General features: G+C 35.8%; 3 protein-coding genes across 4 annotated transcripts; 1 reads left to right on the plus strand and 2 right to left on the minus strand.

The window, feature by feature from the left end:
- Positions 1–210: 210 nt before the first annotated feature.
- On the minus strand, positions 211–3,384 carry LOC123910230. 2 transcript variants are annotated; one of them, XM_045961321.1, is made up of 5 exons: positions 3,258–3,384; positions 2,427–2,685; positions 1,519–2,003; positions 1,172–1,403; positions 211–882 (listed from the first exon to the last, which is right to left on the minus strand). In XM_045961321.1, exons 2-5 carry the CDS (start codon positions 2,674–2,676, stop codon positions 407–409), a joined length of 1,443 nt encoding a protein of 480 aa, XP_045817277.1. In that variant the 5' UTR covers positions 2,677–2,685; positions 3,258–3,384; the 3' UTR covers positions 211–406. The 2 variants fall into 2 exon arrangements, with proteins under 2 accessions (XP_045817277.1, XP_045817278.1); XM_045961322.1 differs by having other exon boundaries at positions 3,268–3,379.
- A 4,325-nt stretch (positions 3,385–7,709) lies between these two features.
- LOC123908447 (pentatricopeptide repeat-containing protein At2g40240, mitochondrial-like) lies at positions 7,710–9,454 on the plus strand. Its single transcript, XM_045959088.1, has one exon. The coding sequence runs from the start codon at positions 7,868–7,870 to the stop codon at positions 8,870–8,872; it is 1,005 nt and encodes a 334-aa protein (XP_045815044.1). The 5' UTR covers positions 7,710–7,867; the 3' UTR covers positions 8,873–9,454.
- Positions 9,455–16,505: 7,051 nt separating this feature from the next.
- Positions 16,506–18,716, minus strand: LOC123904877. The gene is made up of 2 exons (XM_045954482.1): positions 17,513–18,716; positions 16,506–17,425 (listed from the first exon to the last, which is right to left on the minus strand). Exons 1-2 carry the CDS (start codon positions 18,714–18,716, stop codon positions 16,506–16,508), a joined length of 2,124 nt encoding a protein of 707 aa, XP_045810438.1.
- Between the last annotated feature and the right edge of the window lie 1,665 nt (positions 18,717–20,381).

The following is a 20,381-nucleotide window of genomic DNA, read 5'->3' on the forward strand; positions in this document are numbered from 1 at the left end:
AACATTTTCATGAATTTTTTTTTCCCATTTAAAATAATTTCTAAAATCATCTATTTTGATATGTTTAGTAAAAATCATACAGTTTAATTTTTTTTTCAAACTACAATTAATGTTAATTGCTACTAATAAAATATGCTCTCATCTAACATGGACACTATATGACATTGACACATCAATATCAATATTGATAATAATTTGAAAGAAAAAAAATGGCAACTGTAACCACATCTAATTATATATGCAGAGCCTGTACAAAATTTCAGCTATTCAAAATTACATTGAGCACCGACCTATAAACATCAAATCAAAAAGTGGGTAATATGTAAATCATTAAATCACGTATTGCCTTTTGCAACAAACCCACAAATTAAGTCACCATTCGATGACAACAGACCTCAGTCAAGAATCACCACTCGTCCCATTTATTTAAGAAGTCATCAAACATAGCTGCAGAAACTGATTCGCGTAATGAGAATGCAATTTGTTCTTGTATCGAAGAAAGAAACTGAATGTCAGGAAGTTCATCAAGATTTGACAGTTCATCATTCACGAGTGTCCCCCCTAAACTACTGAATAACCAGTCGTTTCTTTCTTCGCGTCGGATGAAATTATGCAAAACACATGCAGCTATGACTATATCCCGTTGATTTTGAAAAGAATACTGAGGAGCAAGTTTAAGGATTGGGAATCTAGTTTTCAACACATTAAATGATCTCAAAATAGTATTCCTCAGAAAGCAATGCCTGTGATTGAACAACTCCTTTGCATTCCTTGGTAATTGATTAGCACCTCTAAACTCATACGGCTGGTACCGGACCCCGTGAAAAGGAGCAATAAATCCTTCTGTATTCAAGTATCCTTGGTCAACAAGGTAATACTTTCCTATAAAATAAATCCAAGGAAAAAGATTAATGAAGTTATTACTAATGTAATGCAGTATTGTCAATCATGCGCCACAAAAAATAGTGATTTGTTCAAATTCCGCTTTTCTACAGTGCTACCATAGCATTGTATTTGGCAGCACTTTGTAGTAAATTGTGTATCACGGAACAATAATGGTCAGTTAAAATTCCTATATACTATAGCCGTAATGTTACAAAACTGATGTAATGTGTAAGAATTAAAAATGACAGATAATGAATCCAAGACCACAGACATAATGCTAATGTACCTTGAGGAATTTGTGGGAAATTCTGATCTGGGTCATCAAGGACTGCCCTTAACACCCGCGAGTCCGAAACAGAACCTTCCCAGCCAGGATATATGAATATAAACTGCAAGTCAAATGTGCAAGCTGCCAGCACATTTTGAGATAAGATACCTTTCTTATTGCGAAATCGAGATTGATCTTTGGCTGGAACATGTGCAGGAATATGCATACCATCAATTACTCCAATACAATCCTGAAATCACAGAAGGGGGAGGGGGAGGTCAATGAAGTAGCACAAGTAGCGATAAATAGGAAAACAAACTTAATAGATCATAATGAGGAAGAATGTGCTCAAAGATTATTCGGACCTTGAAATATGGGTAAAATCTAGAACTGTTGAGAATTTTTGGAGATGTTGTATGCTCAGGAAGTTGCAAAAACTCACGCGATAAAGATTTGATAGCTTTCAATACATTATTAAAATGTCGGCTAATGGTTTCACCAGAGTGCTGAAACCGCTCTTGAATCACTCTGTTACGTTCATTATGGCCAATGACGTTTAAAAATATTGCTAGCTGCTCCTCTATCATTACACCAGGAGCATCACGTAACATAGCTCTTTGGCGGAGAATGCCACACAACTTCTGAAATACGTGTCTGTCCATCCGCAACATTTCACGACAAAAGTCATCATGCCCATTCAGCACTTCTGTCATAAATTCGCATCTCCTGTCCGATAAACAGCGGGAAGGCTGTTTGGTTAGAGAGCTATAGTAATAGTATCCAGCAGCAGCCGCAACAAGTTCCATCTCATCCAATTCCAAGTCAATGTCGTCCATGTTGATTGGTGTATCTGTAAAGATAAACTTCAAAACTACGAAATGTACAAGATACAATGCCTTTATGATATTCAAATTCCAGTCATGCATAAAACAAGTCAAGAAGAGTTTGAAAACAAAGAGCTGTGTTTGCATTAAAAATTCAAAACGAAAAACTCAGTAACATAGGCTTTGATCACGAAATCAAAATTAGTTACAGTAACTAACATCATTCCTTTGTAGTCTAGTTAACTATACAAAAGTGCGGGACAATTTCGTAACCAAAAACAAAAAAAAGGACAATGTTCTCCGTTATTAAATTAAACCGGAGGAGACACCAAATTTGCCCTGCAACCATGGCAATCTTTTTTCGCCCTTGAGAGAGATGAAAATCTCACGGGCATTAGGGTGATTCTCAAACAAATCCAAAGCAAAAAAGTAAATCCTTTCATCAACACCTTGCATCTCATCCAATCCATTGATGCACTTGCTTATAGAGAATTTGTCCTTGTTCTTCATAATTGCACTTGCCCTCATTTTCGAAGCAGCTGCAATCTGCATCATGGCATCCACTATGGCATCACCAGTAGCTTTTCGGCCTCTCTTCCTACCACCACTAGCCGGAACACCAGCCTGACGCTTGTGTCCTTCTAACATGTTCACATCATCTCCAGTACCCGAAGAACCATCCTCATCAACGTAAGCCATTAATTAGCACTGCAAAAACACAGCAAACAGTTCAGGTTTCATATTCTTAATACAAAACAAAGAATCAAAACACACAAAAATCCGAAATTCAAAACCCTAGTTAGAAGAAAATTACCAAAACACAAATGAAATAAGCAGCCAAAAACCCCACCCAAAAAAAAAATCAAATTCTCAATGCAAAACAAAGCACATCATAATGCAACACATCATAGCAACCAATAATCAAAACACAGAAATTTAAAGCACTAATAGCTTATTTCAAATTATCAATGTAAACTAAGCATAGCATAATATAACACATCATAGCAACTAACCAAGAAACAAAACACATAAATTTTTTAACAACCAACACAAAAACCAAAAAAATTAAATAAAATTTTCAAAGCAAACAAAGCACAGCATAATATATAACCAAGATTTAAAGCACACAGAAATTTAAAGCCTGAATGAAAGACAAGTTCCCCCAAACACAAATAATCACAAAAATGGAGAAGATTGCACAAAAATTCTATACAATAAACAAAAATTTAAAAACCCTAAAAGTGCAATTCTGAGAAATGAAAAAAGAACAAAAATGGTACCGAATCGCCCAATGTTGTGGAGAAGATTGATAGTGTTATTTGAATGAAGCAAAGTGGGAAACTGTAATCGCAAAACCCTAAGAAGGCTACGCTGCGTTTTGTGTGAGTACTCGGTGGTTACTGTTACTGGTTGGTTTTATGCAGTTACCTGTCACCATCAAGATTGTGAGAACCGGACCCGTCATCGAACCGGTGAGCTTATCGGTTCAAGGTTCAATTGGTCGGACCAGGGTTCAACCGGATCAGTCCGTTTTTAATGAAATATATTTTAATTATTATATAAATAAAAATATATAATAATTACTCAATATTTCCTAGTTTCACACATTATTATGTCTAATGTACTAAAGTTTTTATTTTTTATTTTTTTATTTACAAACAAAAAAAACTTTAGTACATTAGACATAAAATTTCTAATTCAAACCAAATTAGAAAATACATAATAAACTAAGATTTAAAAAATATTCATTGACCATTAAAATTAGAATCATACAAAACTAATAATATAATATTTATTGACTATTAAAATTAGATGCAAAATATCAAAACTATTAACAAAAAGAAAAAAGCAAAATATTAAAAGGGAAATAAAAATTTAAAAAAGTGAGGCTAAAATAAATATTTTAACAAAAGTTCACTTGTTAATGTGACAAAAGTTTGTTTTTTCTAAAAAAAAATAATAAAAAAAGTATGAGGTTTGTACGTATGATGCTTGTCTAATGTGGAGAGATTACATTTGCACTACGCTATTAATCTCACATTGCTAGTTTCACAAAAATTTGAGAGGTAGCTTCACTATAAATAAATTGTGTAAGGTGTTGTTGAAATGTACAGCAAAGCAAAGTGTTTTCAAATGCTTGTGGGGTCAAGTGTTCTCTCATTTAATAATGAGATGAATGATTTCCAATGTAAGTATAGTAGTAAAAAAAATTATAAAAAGAAGCCCGGTTTTTACCGGTTTTGCAGTTCAATGCCCAATTTTGTCCATTTTTTTAAAAAAAAACTTCCGAAACCGCTAAATCGCACCGGTCAGTTCACTGGTTTGACCCGATTCTTCGCCGATTCGACCAGTTTTTTACCGGTTCGTTTGCTTCCCGTTTTTCAGGCAAAACCGAACTGCATGCATGGCAGTTTCACGGTCCGACCGGCCGTCCGATTCTGACAACCTTGCCTATCACTGTTATTATGCACTTTCTTGGTCACAATAATATGGGACCGTTTTGATTTTACTTATTTTTTTAATACCTTAGGTAAATAAATAATTTTTTATGTTCATTTATATATTTTCACTAATAAAAATTATATTGTTAAAAGTTGTTTTCATAAAAAATATTTTTGGTGAATGACACAGCTTATTTGGAAGATATAAAATTTAAAAAATTTAAATTTTCTTATGGCATATTTGTAGGAATTGCATTCCCACTCGTGACGGTTTCAATGAAAGGGAGAGTCAATTGCCCCAAAAATTGTGTTTTGTCATTTTGTGTGATTCAAATATGGAAGAGTCACTTTATATATTTTTAGGTGTCCTAGCTAACAGCAGAATCATATGAAGAATTACTCATTTTTTCAATGTTGTGTGCAATGTGGCTGACTATGAAGCAATATTATTGTTGTCATTTTTAAAATCCTTCATTTATTAACACGGATGATGCAACAATAAGGTCTGGAACAATGTTACGGAATTATAGAGCTATGTTTTTCAACGCGCAATTGAGAACTACATGCAGTGGTGGAGCCAGGAAAAAAAACTCGGATGGGCCACTAAATTTTTTATTTTTTGAAAGGAAATCACTAAAATATTATATAAATTAAATATAAAAATTTAAATTATAATAAGCATAAAATTAATTATCAAAAATTTAATTAAATACCTTAAACATCAAATGTATTGATACATTGAAATTTTTAATCATTTAATCTATTCATACATATAAAATTGATTTTTTAAAAAAAATTAAAACAGAAGAAAAAAAAGAAGCAAATTTTAAAAAATAAACAGGAAAAGGAGTACAAATGCAGTTGGCAGGCGTTGAACCAGCATACTTCCAATCCCAGGGTCACAAACCAGCCGCTGAGCTGTTTGCAAGAATCCTTAATAAATTACGCGTGTTAATAATATATAGTATATTTGTGTAATTTTATTAGAAAACCATGGGTATTTTAGTAATTTCCAGTGAGTTTGGGGTGGGCCATGGCCCTGCCTGGCCACCCCTGGCTCCGCTACTGACTACATGGTTGGAAAGCAGCCCGTGCAGTGCAGACTCGAAGTACACTAGTGCATAGCAGATTTGATGTTAACATGTGGAAGAAGCCATTAGCGGGAAGGTTTAAGTGCAACATTGACGCATCATTCAATTGAAATAGTAACAAATTCGGAATTGACATATGTATTAGAAATGAAAATGACATTTTTATGTTGCCAACATAGAATGGTTATCACCTATATGTACAGTTCACGTAGGAGAGGCTCTTGGACTATTATCGACGCTTAAATGGGTCCACGAACTACAATTGGAACCTATTGATTTTGAGTTGGACTCAAGAGTTGTTGTTGACAATTTTTCTTCTCAAACCTACGATTCTACGAAATTTGGTCGTCGTTGTAGATCTTTGTTTTTCACTTATTATGAGCACTATAGTGTCGAGTGTACTATGAGACAAACAAATGAGATTGCTCATGCTATAGCTAAGGCGGCCACATCTCTAGTTAGTTTTCAACTTATGGTTGAGATATCTCATTCTATTCAACACATTTTAAGTAATAAAATGTTATAAGCTTTTTCCTCTTAATAATAAAGTTTTCATTTATTTGGTATTTTTTTTTTGGTTACAATAGAGAAAACAAAACAAAAAGACTAAACAGAAGCGAAAGCTACTCCCGGATGAAGCCTATCCCCTGCGCATCAGCGAGCAAGAGCATTGAGAGGTCACCTGGGGGCGTAGAGATTTTTCACTAAAGATGAGTCAGATAACGCACCCATCTTTGCTAAGGCATCCGCACACGCATTACCTTCCCGTAGCGTATGGTTAATTGCAACCTCCCAATCTCTAGCGAGGAGTTGACGAATACTAAAGACTTCATTAGCGAACCCGTGGTGAGCAGACACACCGTCCCGAATAAGGTTAACTGACTGAAGCGAGTCTGAGTAACATGTAACCCGACGAAACCCACTTTCCCAACATATGTGTAAACCATGTAACACCACCATGAGTTCTACGAATAAAATACTTCGAACATTAGCAGCTCCGTAGAATCCCGAAATAAAAACACTGTTATGATCCCGAATCAGACCACCGTAACCAGCTGAACTTGTAGCGCCGAAAAGGCTTCCATCAACATTGAGACACACAGTACATTCCATAGGTGGGGACCAAGATACTAAACGCGCGTTAACGAGCGTAACTGCTACCGAATGCGGAGGCATAAAAGCAGCTTCACAGGATTTTAGCAAGGAATAAATCTTTCCCATACTGGTGTGAGTATTTTCTCTATGGTTATTGAAGATAATCGCATTCCTTCCACACCAAATCACCCAGAGAGCAATGAGAAGAGAGATCCATGAATCTTACCCATATTTTTATACCATGTGAACGTGTCAGCCCCTTGGGAAGAGTCGCGATTAAAAACCAAACCAGTCAGATTCCACACTCGTGCTGCATCCGGACACGAGAATAGGCAGTGACCGATGTTCTCAGAGGCTCCTGCACAGCGAGGACAAATATCGGTGTTGCAGACCCGACGGTGTTGCAGAACTGCGCGCACAGGAATGGATTCATGAATGAGTTGCCAGACAAAAAATTGAATATTTGCTGGGAGATTAAGCTACCAAATCCACTTCCAGTTGACATGATCATAAAAAGAAGCTGATTTATTTGGTATAGATTTAGAGAGAAAAAAAAAGAAGAGAATTTGAAGAAAAAAATGCATCAAATGAGAAGCTGATTTTAGTTGCATCAAATTTTTTGTTTTCTTTTGAGTTTAATGATATGCTCTGTCGGTGTAAATTAATTTTACACCGACATCCAATAGAAATCAAACATTTTTTCATCTCATACAATTTTTCCATGCACAAGAACCATTATTTGATTTTTAGTTTTTTGATGTTATAAATTCTTCCTAATAATAATTGATTTTTGTTTTGAGTTTAATTATTGTGCACCATCGGTGTAAAGATTCTTTACATTACATCATTTAATAAATGTGACACATCATGTGTTTTTAAATATCATACATGATGTGTCAGTATATTATTGAATTAATGTCTAAAATAAATGTACACTGACGATATATATAAATTAAATTCTTTTATTTTAAAGTGAATAATTATTAATTTAAAGAGTTTAATTGAAATATATAGTTTTACACGACCATCTAATAAAAAATTATTAAGTTTATATATGATATCAAGAAAGTATGGTCAAGTGACCAGCACAAAATATAGTTGGTACTAATTCACACCGTCAATACAATACATACTCATTCCTAATAATCCCATTTACACATTCAGCTTCACAGGTCTTCCTCCAAAAACCCTTTAACCACACAAAAACTCCTCAGCCCTCAAGTCCTCAACCCTCACTTTACAGTCACAATCACACTCTTCAAAATGTCGTTTCTCAGAAAACATATCAACATTTCCCTAAATTCCCTCTCTACCCTCCGCCGTTTCTCAACCCTAACACAAAAACCCTTCCCCGACAAACCCACCGCCACTTACTACGACAACCTCGCCGCCGACGCAGCCAACTCCGGCGACTTCGATTCACTCCTCAACCTCCTCAACAAACGCATCAAAGACGGTTTCTACAATACAAAACGAACCTTCAGCTTCATCACCAACACCAATTTCACACCTTCATTACTAAACGACGTCGTTACAACAATATCTCGTCTCAATCCGGGCATCACGCGCCGTAACGCGCTTGAATCTCTTGTCACGCGCCTCTGCAAGCTTCGTCGCCCAAATGACGCACTTAATGTTGTTGAATCTATGTCACGCGTGGGTGACTTTGAACTTAAAGCCTGCACTTTCCATCCAATACTGAATCTTTTAACAAGGGATAGATCACTCGACCACGCGCGCCAGGTGGTCGAGGTAATGACTCGGCTTGACGTGCAGCCGGATGTGACGGCTCACAATTATTTTTTAATGACACATTGTATTACGGGCGATGTGGAAGACGCGGTGGGAATATTGAGAACGATCGAAGATGAGGGTTTGTGTGTGGACGAACGAACATACGACGCACTTGTGTTAGGTGCGTGTAGGAAGGGGAATGTGGTTGGTGCTATGGTGTTGGTGAGGAGGATGGTGGATGATGGAGTGTATATGTTGTATTCAACACATATTCATGTGATTGAAGCATTGTTGAAGATGAATTGTTCTGAACAAGGTTTGAGTTATGTGAGGTGTTTTAGTGGGAAAGATAAGGCTTTAGATTGTGAGCTATTTCGGTGTTTAGGTGGTAAACTTGTGGAGATGAATAAGTTGAAAGAGGCAATGTTGGTTTTTAGGGAAATGGATGAAAGGGGTTTGCAAATGAGTGATAAAATGAGAGAGATTTATGAAATGAATGTTGGAGTTGGAAATGATGATAAATTGTTAGAGTAGTGATTGATAGTGGAGTTGTTAGGATGAAAGAATGAACTTTAGCAAATTAAATCCTCTATGGCTGATTTTATGGTATAGATTTCATTTTAGGTATTAGAATTTGAGGTTAGTATTAGAAAGGTTAGTGTTATGTGCAATGATCGGTTGGCGCAATTTGAGATGTTGCATCAATATTTTTTATGCCTCTGCCATTAAAATTAAGGATGATGACACAACCATGATTTAAAATTTCGATGGTTTGAGTTCTACATTGAGGATTTTGATTGAGTTTTAGCATATGATATAGTAAAAAAATTACATGTTATGTTATGGACTACTTTTGTTGGGTGTTGAAATAGGCCTGTCAAATCATTATTTGCGGCTCAATATTGAGGAGCATAGAGCATTGTGGAGATAATACGACTTTTGCTTATTACTTATGAGTTAGATTTGTTAGTTTTTCCAATATGTTATGCTGGTTGTTTAACATTATTGGCTACTATTGTGTACTTTGGTCTAAAGCTGGTGTTATTCTTATTTCAAGAGAGTGATTGAGCCTTAGTTTGCAGCTTTTGTTGAGCCTGCCTACCTTTCCTTCTTTCATTCTTTGTTGGCTCGTTGCGATGGATATTGATTACTGGTTGTAAGGGCGGGAGATCTGGTTCAACAGCAGATCCTAATTATCCTTCTTTAAGTCGGGGAGGGGGGGAACACCACGCTCTCAAGAGAGTGATAAATCGGGTGAACATTTTTCACAAGATGAGAATTAAAATGGTTCATTCAAGAATCTAATGATTTGTTTGGGAAATTGCAAAACAGAAAGGGATGGTTTGGGGAGAGAAAAGTAAAGAGAAAGGTAGATAAAAAAATTTCACATTTTTTAAGAGAATATTTTTATATGGGATGGTTTTTTTTTTTCTTTTATAATAGTAAATTCAAACCATTTCATTAACCAGCAGAGTTTCGATACAAGGAGGTAACAACTCAAGTGTATAGCGACTATGCCAAAAAATGATCGCACTAATAAGTATATGAGCCATCATATTTGTTTTTCGCTTAGCATTCAAGAACTAAATTTTGAGACACTGACATGTCAACGATGAATTGCATCCACCACGCTTTTGGAGTCAATGTGAAATGTAACTTTTGTGAACCCTCTTCAATCCAACTCTTTCATAACTTCAAGCAAGACAATTGCTTCCCTTACAATTATAGGACATTTTCCCTTAAATTCAAGAGGTACCAGCCACTATACAAATCCCATGTGGTCTCTAACACACCATCCCACACTCGTCGTACCATGCTCATTGTGGAATCCCGCATTGATATTATACTTAAACTAACCAATATTTGGTTTTTGCCATTGAAACTTGATGTTCATGTGTCGTATTGTATGCTATAGTTTCTCACAATCTGAACTGCATTCCATTCATTCCACATACATATCGGCTTACTACGTAAATGTTGTCCTGGTTTTTCTCATTATTCCATACGCAATTGTTTTTATTATTCCAAAGCACCCACACACTAGCATTACAAATTTTCCAACCATTTTTTTTTTGGAAAGACAAAAGCTAATATATTAATAAACTCAAGCATAAAGAATTAATGCTAAGGTATAGAAATAAAAGTACAAGAATTCATTGTTTGTGTTACATGATAAACACTTTCCACAACACTACAAGAATAATATGTGCATTCCCGCACACATTTGACAGAGGCTAGAGAGTTAAAATAAACCAAGTCAGCTTAATGCACTAAAACTAAGAGTACGAAGAACAACACCACTACATAAAATTATGCTGAACCACCATTACTGAGATTAGTAAACAGTGATTTACACATCTAGACATAGAATCAAATTAAGGATATAACCAACTATGGGAGAAATTCCCAAATCTCCAGCACAGCAGAAAGAAAGCAATAGGTTAGCAAAGATATCTGAATATGGATCGAGAAATTTGGATCTCTTGGGATCTCGCTCCAAGTCACTAGTGAGCATCCGAACGGTTGAAGAACATGCGATGATGCAAAAACTTCAAATCCAGAGCCAAATCCAGACAAGGATTTTGAGATTCAACCAAAAGGATACCAAAAACTCAATCACCTTTCCTTTACAAGATTCTAAGCCACAGATTAAAAATAGAAACACATTCCACTTCTGGTACCATTTCGATCCTCTAAAAATCACAGCCGTAGCAGCTTTAATAGTGAAATTATAGTCAATGCCGCTTGATTTAACCTTTAACCAATTCCAAGACCACCTTTTCACATATTCAACCATATTGATCAAATTAATTTCCTTATTTTTGAACAACTTCTCAAAAAGTTTGATTATATTAAATAAAATAAACTGTACAATGATTTTTTTTTAGAGTATGAGACTAAAGTTAAAAATAAATTTGTTCAGTACTTGACAAAAAAATAAAAATAAAAAATCTCGATCAGAAGAAGGTAGTTTCTCATTTTTGACAAAAGACTGTGGTTTCTTTTAGATTTATGAAAAAGTGAAATGTAAAATAATATAAGATTAATTTTGGTGCTTCAAAATAAAAAGATCAATTTTGATGTATGTAAATTTTTTTGACACTATCAATTAATCATAAATCATCAATTTTAAAAGGATGAACACTCCATTATAAAAAAAAAATAAAGAAAATAAGAAAAGAGAATTTTTTTTTACTCAAAAAAAGAAAAGAGAATGAACACTCATGTATCCAATTACATCGTTGGGTGCAGATATACTATATGTAAAATTTAATGTCATTTTATATTAATTAATATTTAAAATATTTATGTATCAATTTTTTTTAAAAAAATTCATATTTTAAATGAATTTTGCCTAGAAGTACCGGTATCAAATAATATATCTAAATTACTTAAGAATTAATATCCGTTAACATCAGGTGTCAAACTTTATATTAACACCATGTATTAACCATTGATTTTATTTAATTTAACGGTCAATTTATATCATCCGTGATATTTTTTGTGCGCCTATTTCTTATTTCATCATCTCCTTATTGAATTATCTGACCTACATCGACCTATCTTATCCCTCTTCTCTCCTCGTTTTCTCTCTTCTTGATGGAGTTGTGAAGCCTTTATGCACCCGTCTCACGATTCCGTGAAATTATCTTTCTTATTTCTAATGGTTATAATGTGCAATTAGGTTAACCCTACTTTTATATTTGCAGTTTAGACGACATAACTTTATTAAAAAAAAATAATAATTTGTCTAGCATGGGAATCAAACTCGCACCCCTTACTTAGAATAAAGTCTTTTAACCACATGTGTCTCAATTATGATTAAAATTATGTCACTCATAGGTTAACCTTCATTTTATTGAATAAAGCCTTGACACGTTCATTGATAGAAATACAAAAACAGATTTTTAATTTCCATTTATGGCAAGGCTATTACTCCCTCTCTCCCACAATGAGTGACCTAATCGGCTATTGTGCACTATTCACACATATTTTTTTGACAATATTTTTCTACTAATAAGTAAAAATAAATATTAACATATAAGATGTTAGATTCCTCTCAATGAGTATTTTCAAAATGAAATTTTTTTATAATTTTTTTTTTGCCTTTCACCACCAGTTGAATCTAGTTTCGGGGTCAGTTCTAGCATCAAGTGTTTCAGCCCCTTCCCAGTTGCAGTGCGGGGGATCGAACTGTGATCCTTCCTACCAAGTCCAACATCAATCACCATCGAACCAACTAATAATTGATAATTTTTATATAATTTTTACTATTATACAATTAAATGTATTAATCGTCAAAGTTATGCATTGACATACGTGAAACAGTCAAGTGACTCACTCATTTTTTCTCAAATTTCACATTTTTAACGTTCACTGCTTAGGTAGAGAATTATGTCCGCTGCTTAAGTAGAGAACTGGTAAAAATCTTAATTTTCATGTAGGGTGTTTTTTCTTAAAAAATTGTCATTTTTATAACGTCCGTTAATTAAATAGTGGAAGGGTAAAAATGAAAACTTGTAGGACGTACTAGTAACTAATATGATGGCAAAAATAAACCTCTCTCTTAGACGTACAACCTCCTCTTGTGTTTCATTAAGCAAAGAGATAGGAAACTTAAAAAAAAAGAAAAAGAATCATGTGAGTGAGGCAGTAAGCATAGCATTAGCAATATGAGGGATGAGTGATGAATGATGATACATAAATAAGGAAATTAAGAAAGAGGAGATCCACACGGGAGAATATCACGGGATGATATAAGAGAACAAATATATACGGTTAGATTAAATAAAATCTTTTGTGTCAAAATAAAGTTTGACAATAGTGTCGACGGATCTTATAAAAAATCTAAATGTAATGATTATTATTAACGGGGGAGCACTTCAAGTGAGAGAAGTGTTTTATTGTGAGAGATGAGAGGAACAAATATAAATCATCCGATCAAAACTAACGGTCTTGATTAAATGGGCTTCACTTAACTAATACACATCGCATCACTCTTTGTCTTCCGTTTATCCTGTACCGCACCTTTCTCCTTCACCCCTTTCTCCACTTTCTTCAATCTGTTAAGTAGTTTTTTTAATTTTTGAGCCCTTACTTCTCGAATTCATACTTCATGCATGTTGTTGTTCTGGCCATGCTTCTCAAAATCAAATGAAAGTTCTTATAATTGAATGTCATAATTTTGTTTTTGTTTTTGTTTTTCTTTTTCTTTTCGGAATAAAAATAAAATCACTAATTTTATTAAGTAGTTGTGAACATTAGAAGAACAAACATGTGAGAATTATCGGTTTGCCATGGATGCACCACACCACAAAAGAATGAAACCAATCGTGAATAATTTATGTACCCCAAATCAATCCTTTTTATATTTAATTAAGAACAATCAAATTATTGTTATTATGATCAATTTGTTTATCGATTTGACTGGACAAAGAGGGATTTGATGTTGCTGTGTAAAAAGAAATTGTTGAAGATGTAGAACAAAGGCGCCGACAAAGATGAAGGGGTGCAGTTTTCAAAGATGAAAAAAAGAAAGATGAAGGGGTGCACGTGAATAGAAAAGGGTGTATTTTAATTTCATCCATTTATTTAGATAAAGGTTTATATTTGTTCCTCTCATCTCTCACAATAAAACACTCATCTCACTTGAAGTGCTCCCTTATTAACGGTTCTCATTTTTTACAGTAATTATCTGTTTTTATCACATACACTCGCTTGATATAAAATCTTATTTATTTGTATAAACTATTTTTCTTTTTGCAACTAATAATTTTTTTATTTTAGAATAATAAAAATATACTTAGATTCTACAATCGCTCATTTTGAGACACACAATCTCTAACACTAATATTACTACTCTATGATATTTTTTTTTTAGACTTGTATTTTTAATTATCCCTATAATATGATCCACATGACAGAGAATGAATTCTTTTCATTAAAAAAAAAATTGAGAAAATACTTTTTCAAGGATTGCAAGCTCCAAGCATAGCTAAAATATGAGAATAGGGCCTTTATTGCCACGCCAACATATGCTAGGCAGGATTAGATTGAGCAGTATTGTTATCCCATATTTTAGCTCGAGCTAAAATATGTTTTCATCTCTAGTTCTAAAGGCATTCATTATTGAAAAGCTTGTTAAATGACTTTAAATAGTGTCAGGCTTTAAATGTCTTCAAGAACAAGAGAGATTATCTCTCTTATCTTCTCATTTAATGAAGGTTAAGGGTAATGTCTTTAAGAACAAGAGAGTTCTAATGGAAAGTATTATTTTCATTATCCAATGTAAGCCTAAAAGATATGAAGAAATTCTGTCTTTCGAGTAAGTGGCTGATTCGATTGCAGTTAAAGAATCGAAGTACTTATAATTGTGGACTTAGAGTATTTTTCATCCTTCAAATGTGATTCGATTTCGACAGTTGCAACGATTCAAGGCTTTGGTTCATTTCAAATGTGAAATTCTGGCACACTAGTGTTAAGATGTTGTACTCAACGCTTCACCACTATAATACACTTTTAATGCGTGAATCAATGATCCAACATCCAACCGCGCATACACAAGGAATAATAAACTAAATAAACTGAAAGTAAATTAACAAAGTAATTTGTTAACCCAGTTCAGCATAAGCCTACTCTGGGGGATACCAATCCAGGAGTGAATCCACTATGATAGTATTAGTTTGAAGCCCTCAATAAACCTCCCGTTTATGACTTCTCACCTAATCACCACCCGTGCTATATCCTACCTAAGACACACCTAGGTATGAGAACCTCCGCTCAACTCCTCTTGACCACACCCACTGTGATCGTACAATACTAGATTTAATATGTGAAGACACACTTCATAAAACACTCACACCACTTCCGTGCTTAAAAGCTTTGGAATGGTATACACACACTATCTCCTTGCTTAGAAGCTCCAGAGATATTACAATGCACAAACACACAGTTCCTAGTCTAGTGGAAAATCAACACAAGACTTAGAACACAATTGACACAATACTAAAACCTAAACTCACGCTTTGTAAGACTCAAATCTGGTTTCAGTGAATTGAACAATGGAGTCAACCTTCTTTAAATAACCTTCACGAGCTCAGGCTAGGTCTTCAATTAGGCTTCAATAGCACAGCATGATTAATGGTTCCTTCAGGGAATAATCTTCAATTAAAATGTTTTGTTTCCTTAACTTGAAGATCTGATTAGCAAGCAACACTTGATCACGAGATCCATTAATAATTATGTGTGACAACGCTCCTTATCACAAACGAACATTTATTGTGGATTCCATATATAGAACTTAGGCGCGAGATCTCACCATACACAGGCCCGGCCTACTGGATGTGGTATCCAATGTTGAAGCATTGTACCGAACATCTTGCTTATACTGGATGGTGGAAACATGTAGTTCCACATCAGAAAAGATCACATGTTTTAGCAAAATGAGGCCAACCATACAACGCCAACAATCTCCCCCTTTGGCAATTTTTGGCTAAAACATCCTAGGATTATTTCAACCGCTCTAAAGGGATACACAAGCTACCTTTTCTTCAACTCAACGTAGGCACACAGTCATGAAGTAAAGTAGAACAATTTAACATGCTTGTTTTAATAACCCCTCATATAAAAATAGCATATTTAATATGTATCAATTTAGAACTTCAGAGGCATGCAACAGCGGAAGGATAAGCACAAGAGCCTCACAGGAATTTTGCCAATAGAGAGAATAAGATTCTCATAAAAGAAACACTGGGGAAAAATAAATTCCCTCAAAGCTGAGAAAAATAAATTCTCAGGAACAGATGATGCTTCAACATGTAGTAGCACATTGTGTGCTAAGCAAAGAATATTGCTCCCCCTCAAAAATAGAATCGAGTACCAAGTTCATCTTACTCCCCCTTAATTCATGCATAGGAGTATTCAGATGATCCAGCATCTGATGGCACATCAAGCTCAGCATCTATTATGGCATACAATAACTACTCCCCCTTTTTAGCCACAAAATAGACAAAATGGGAACTGCATAAAATAATATCCAAAAGCAGTGCAGATAGTAGCAGAACAGAAAGTGCAGACAAAATATTACAAACCATGCACACTAGGTGCTAAATTCAGGGCTCAGCCCACAGACATGCAAAACAAAAATCCAAATAGAGAAACATCAGAATTACACAGAAGCACTTGGGGAGGAATCACTTTCTTCTCCTTCAGCATCTGAGTCAGCTTCTTCTTCACCACTAGAACCATCATCATCTGCATCAGCTGCTTGAGCTGCAGCCTCTTCAACCCTGAGAGCATGTATCATCCTTTCAAACTGCAACTTCTTTTCATCTAGCTCCTTGCAGTTTGCTTCCAGCATAGCAATCATCTCCTTCCTTGTCATAGGAGTGTCAGCAGCAGTATTTGATGGTCCAGCAATATCTGGAGCATGCTGTTTACTGTACAGCTTCTGATGAATGGCCAGAGGAGTTGCCCTTTTCTTAGCAGACTCATCCTCATGCCTTATATTCGGATGTTGGGACAAGATGATGTCACAGATCAAAGTTGGAAATGCAATGGGTTGCTTGGTGACAGAGGTCTTAGCATGCTGCACAACTTGATTGAAAATATATAGACCAGCATTAAACATAGTACCAGTACCAATCATATAAATGAGCTTACCCAGATTTGTTGCAATGTCAGATGCATGTGTTGTAGGAACCCAGTTGACAGATGCAATACGATTCAGAATTGCATACTTTTGGGTTAACTTGACAGCTGGTACCTTCTCCTTCTTGGGCCAGGTTTTCACCTTTTCAGCTGTGATAGTTTTGCAGACCACATTGTCAGATACATCTATGTCAGGGTGAGGATCATCAGCATTACCCAGCACCTTGTTGATCACACTTGGTGAAAATGTCACACATTTTCCTCGAACATATACCTTCTGAAATTCTTTGTCCAAGGGATTGTCACAACCTATAGGGATGTTGACAACAAACTCCCTAACCAGCTTCTCATAGCAGGAGCCTAAGCCCCACACAGTTTTGATCAATCCAGCATCATTGATTAAACTCACAATCTCTTCACATTCCAGAATATCTTTGCCTAGTTCCCTTTCCAGAGCCAATCTTCTTTTGCAAATGATTCCCCATCGTTGAGCATAAGATGGAAGATGAAATGAAACATTGTCACAAGGAAAGTCTTCAATGTCAGGAGCAACAGATTGAGGTATGGCCTTCTTAGCAGACATAGCCTTCTTAGCAGGAGGCTTGATGCTTGAGTCATCCTTTTTAGCTTCAAAATCAGAGTCACTTGATGGTGCACTCTTCCTCTTCAGCACACCCTTTTTCTTTTCAGGAGGAGGTATAGGCTTGCTCCATCCTTTCTTAGGACCATACTTGACAGGCTGCAAAGTAGTGTCCTTTGTTTTCTTGGTAACAACAGGGGTAGTGGTAACAGCAGGTGCAGGTGTAGTGGTCCTGCTTCTCAGTCTTCTCCCAATACCTTTTTGAGTAGGTGGAGGTTGCAGATCTTCTTCAGAGGGGACTTCATCAACATCCACTATGTCTTGTTCTTCATTGGTGGTTTTCTCAGAGTCCTCACGAGCTTCATTCTCTGGCTCAGAATCAGCCACATCTTCAGGGGTACTTTCTTTGTTTACTTCCTCTTCAGTGGAAGCTTCAGTATTAGATCCACTGCCAAACGACCCAGTGGCAGTGTTAGCATGTGGGCTAGATCCTCCTTTGGATGCTTCAACATCCTTCTCAGCATCAGTTGGTATAGAGGATGGCTCAACACCGGTTGGAGCATCGGTTACAACAGCCTTTTCATGGGATTTTTCAGTAACATCAGTTATGACATTCGTGGGAACTGCCATATTCTCAGGAATACTAGGATTATTGCTCACAACAACATTATCAGCAATATTTTGGGTTTTTCCTAGGGTTTCAACAGAACTAGGGTTTTCCTTTGCAGAAGGGGTTTCTTGATTCCCCTTTTCAGACACAGACTTAGCACTTTCTTCATTGATTTTATTAGACGATTCAACATTCGCATTTTTGCCGGAGGCAACATCATGCGATTCCACATTCGCAGTTTCAGAAGGATCCTTATTCAAGTATAGATCAGACATGCTCAAACCCCTTTTTACGGGAGATTGGGGCTTCTTCTTCTTAGACTTAACAGTATCAGACTGAATAGAAATTGAGGGAGACGATTCACTTACTTTCTTAGTGGATTTTGCAGATTTCTTCTTTTTCGAACTAGTGGCAGGGATACTTGATATGGGCGTCGCATTGACCACAACAGTTGATCCTTCCTTCTTAGATTTTGATCTTGTTTTCACAGTATCAGCAAGTTTGTTTTTGATCTGAGCGGAACCGGAAGCTTGAGACATTTTCACAAAGAAATTGTTGAAGTTTTTGAGGTTTTTGATGATTTGAGATGATGATTTGTGTTTGCAGATCGCAGCAAGGAGTTCAGAGGAAGTTGGAAGTTTTGGAAAGAAATAATGATGATATGAGAGTTGATAGCGTGTAATTGAGCAGTTATGGAAAGTATTTTTTGTCTTTCCTTGATTTACGTGCGCCAATAGTTGAAATTTGGAGAACAAAACGGTTGCGCGCACATAATGCCTTAACTGCTATAATTCCTCATATAGGCAAATTCCTAATTTGTTCCTAAGCCTTTCAAATTGATGAGCATCTAATGCTTTAGTAAAGATATCAGCTACCTGTTCTTCAGTTGCAACATGCTCCAATTTCACAATATTTTCCTCTACTAAATCCCTGATGAAGTGATGACGAATGTCAATATGCTTTGTTCTACTGTGCTGTATAGGATTTTTTGAAATATTTATGGCGCTTAAATTGTCACAGTACAATGTTAGAGCATCCTGTTCAACATTATATTCCTTAAGCATCTGCTTCATCCACAATAATTGAGAGCAACTACTCCCAGCTGCAATGTACTCAGCCTCTGCAGTGGATAGAGAAACACAGTTTTGTTTCTTGCTAAACCATGAGATAAGATTTTCTCCTAGGTAAAAACATCCACCAGAGGTGCTTTTTCTGTCATCAGCACATCCAGCCCAATCTGCATCACAATATCCCATCAACCTAGCATTGTTGGTGTGGGAATACATTATTCCATAATCAGAAGTTGCATTGACATACTTCAAGATTCTTTTTACTTGTGTAAGATGGCTCATCTTTGGCTCAGCTTGGTACCTTGCACATACACCAACTGCAAAGGTGATGTCAGGTCTGCTTGTTGTGAGGTATAGTAGGCTCCCTATCATGCTTCTATATAGGCTTTGGTCTACATCTACACCTTTCTCATCCTTGGTTAATTTTAGATGTGTGGCAGCAGGTGTTCTTTTGTGTGCAGCATTTTCCATGCCAAATTTCTTTATGATATTTTTAGCATACTTGCTTTGAGACACAAATATTGTGTCTTCCATCTGTTTCACCTGTAATCCAAGAAAATAGGTTAATTCTCCTACCAAGCTCATCTCAAATTCAGACTGCATCTGTCTCACAAAGTGTTGGACCATCGGTTCCGCCATCCCTCCAAAGACTATGTCATCAACATATATCTGTGCTATCAACAAGTTTCCATTCATTTCTTTGACAAATAAGGTCTTGTCATTTCCACCTTTCTTGTATCCCTGGTTGATCAGGAATTCAGTTAACCTTTCATACCAAGCCCTTGGTGCTTGTTTCAAGCCATACAAAGCCTTTTTCAGTTTGTAGACATGATCCGGATGATTTGGATCTATGAAACCCTTGGGCTGTTCAACAAACACTTCTTCATGAAGATACCCATTTAGAAAGGCGCTCTTGACATCCATTTGGTAGAGTTTGAGTTTGAGGATGCAAGCTACACCAAGAAGTAGCCTTATGGATTCTAGTCTTGCCACGGGAGCAAAGGTCTCATCAAAGTCAATTCCCTCCACCTGAGTGTAGCCTTGAGCTACCAGTCTTGCCTTATTCCTTGTTACTGTACCCTTCTCATCAGACTTATTCTTGTATATCCATTTAGTTCCTATGACATTTACTCC

Source organism: Trifolium pratense, linkage group LG2 (assembly GCF_020283565.1).
Source record: "Trifolium pratense cultivar HEN17-A07 linkage group LG2, ARS_RC_1.1, whole genome shotgun sequence".
NCBI classification, from domain to species: Eukaryota; Viridiplantae; Streptophyta; class Magnoliopsida; order Fabales; family Fabaceae; genus Trifolium; species Trifolium pratense.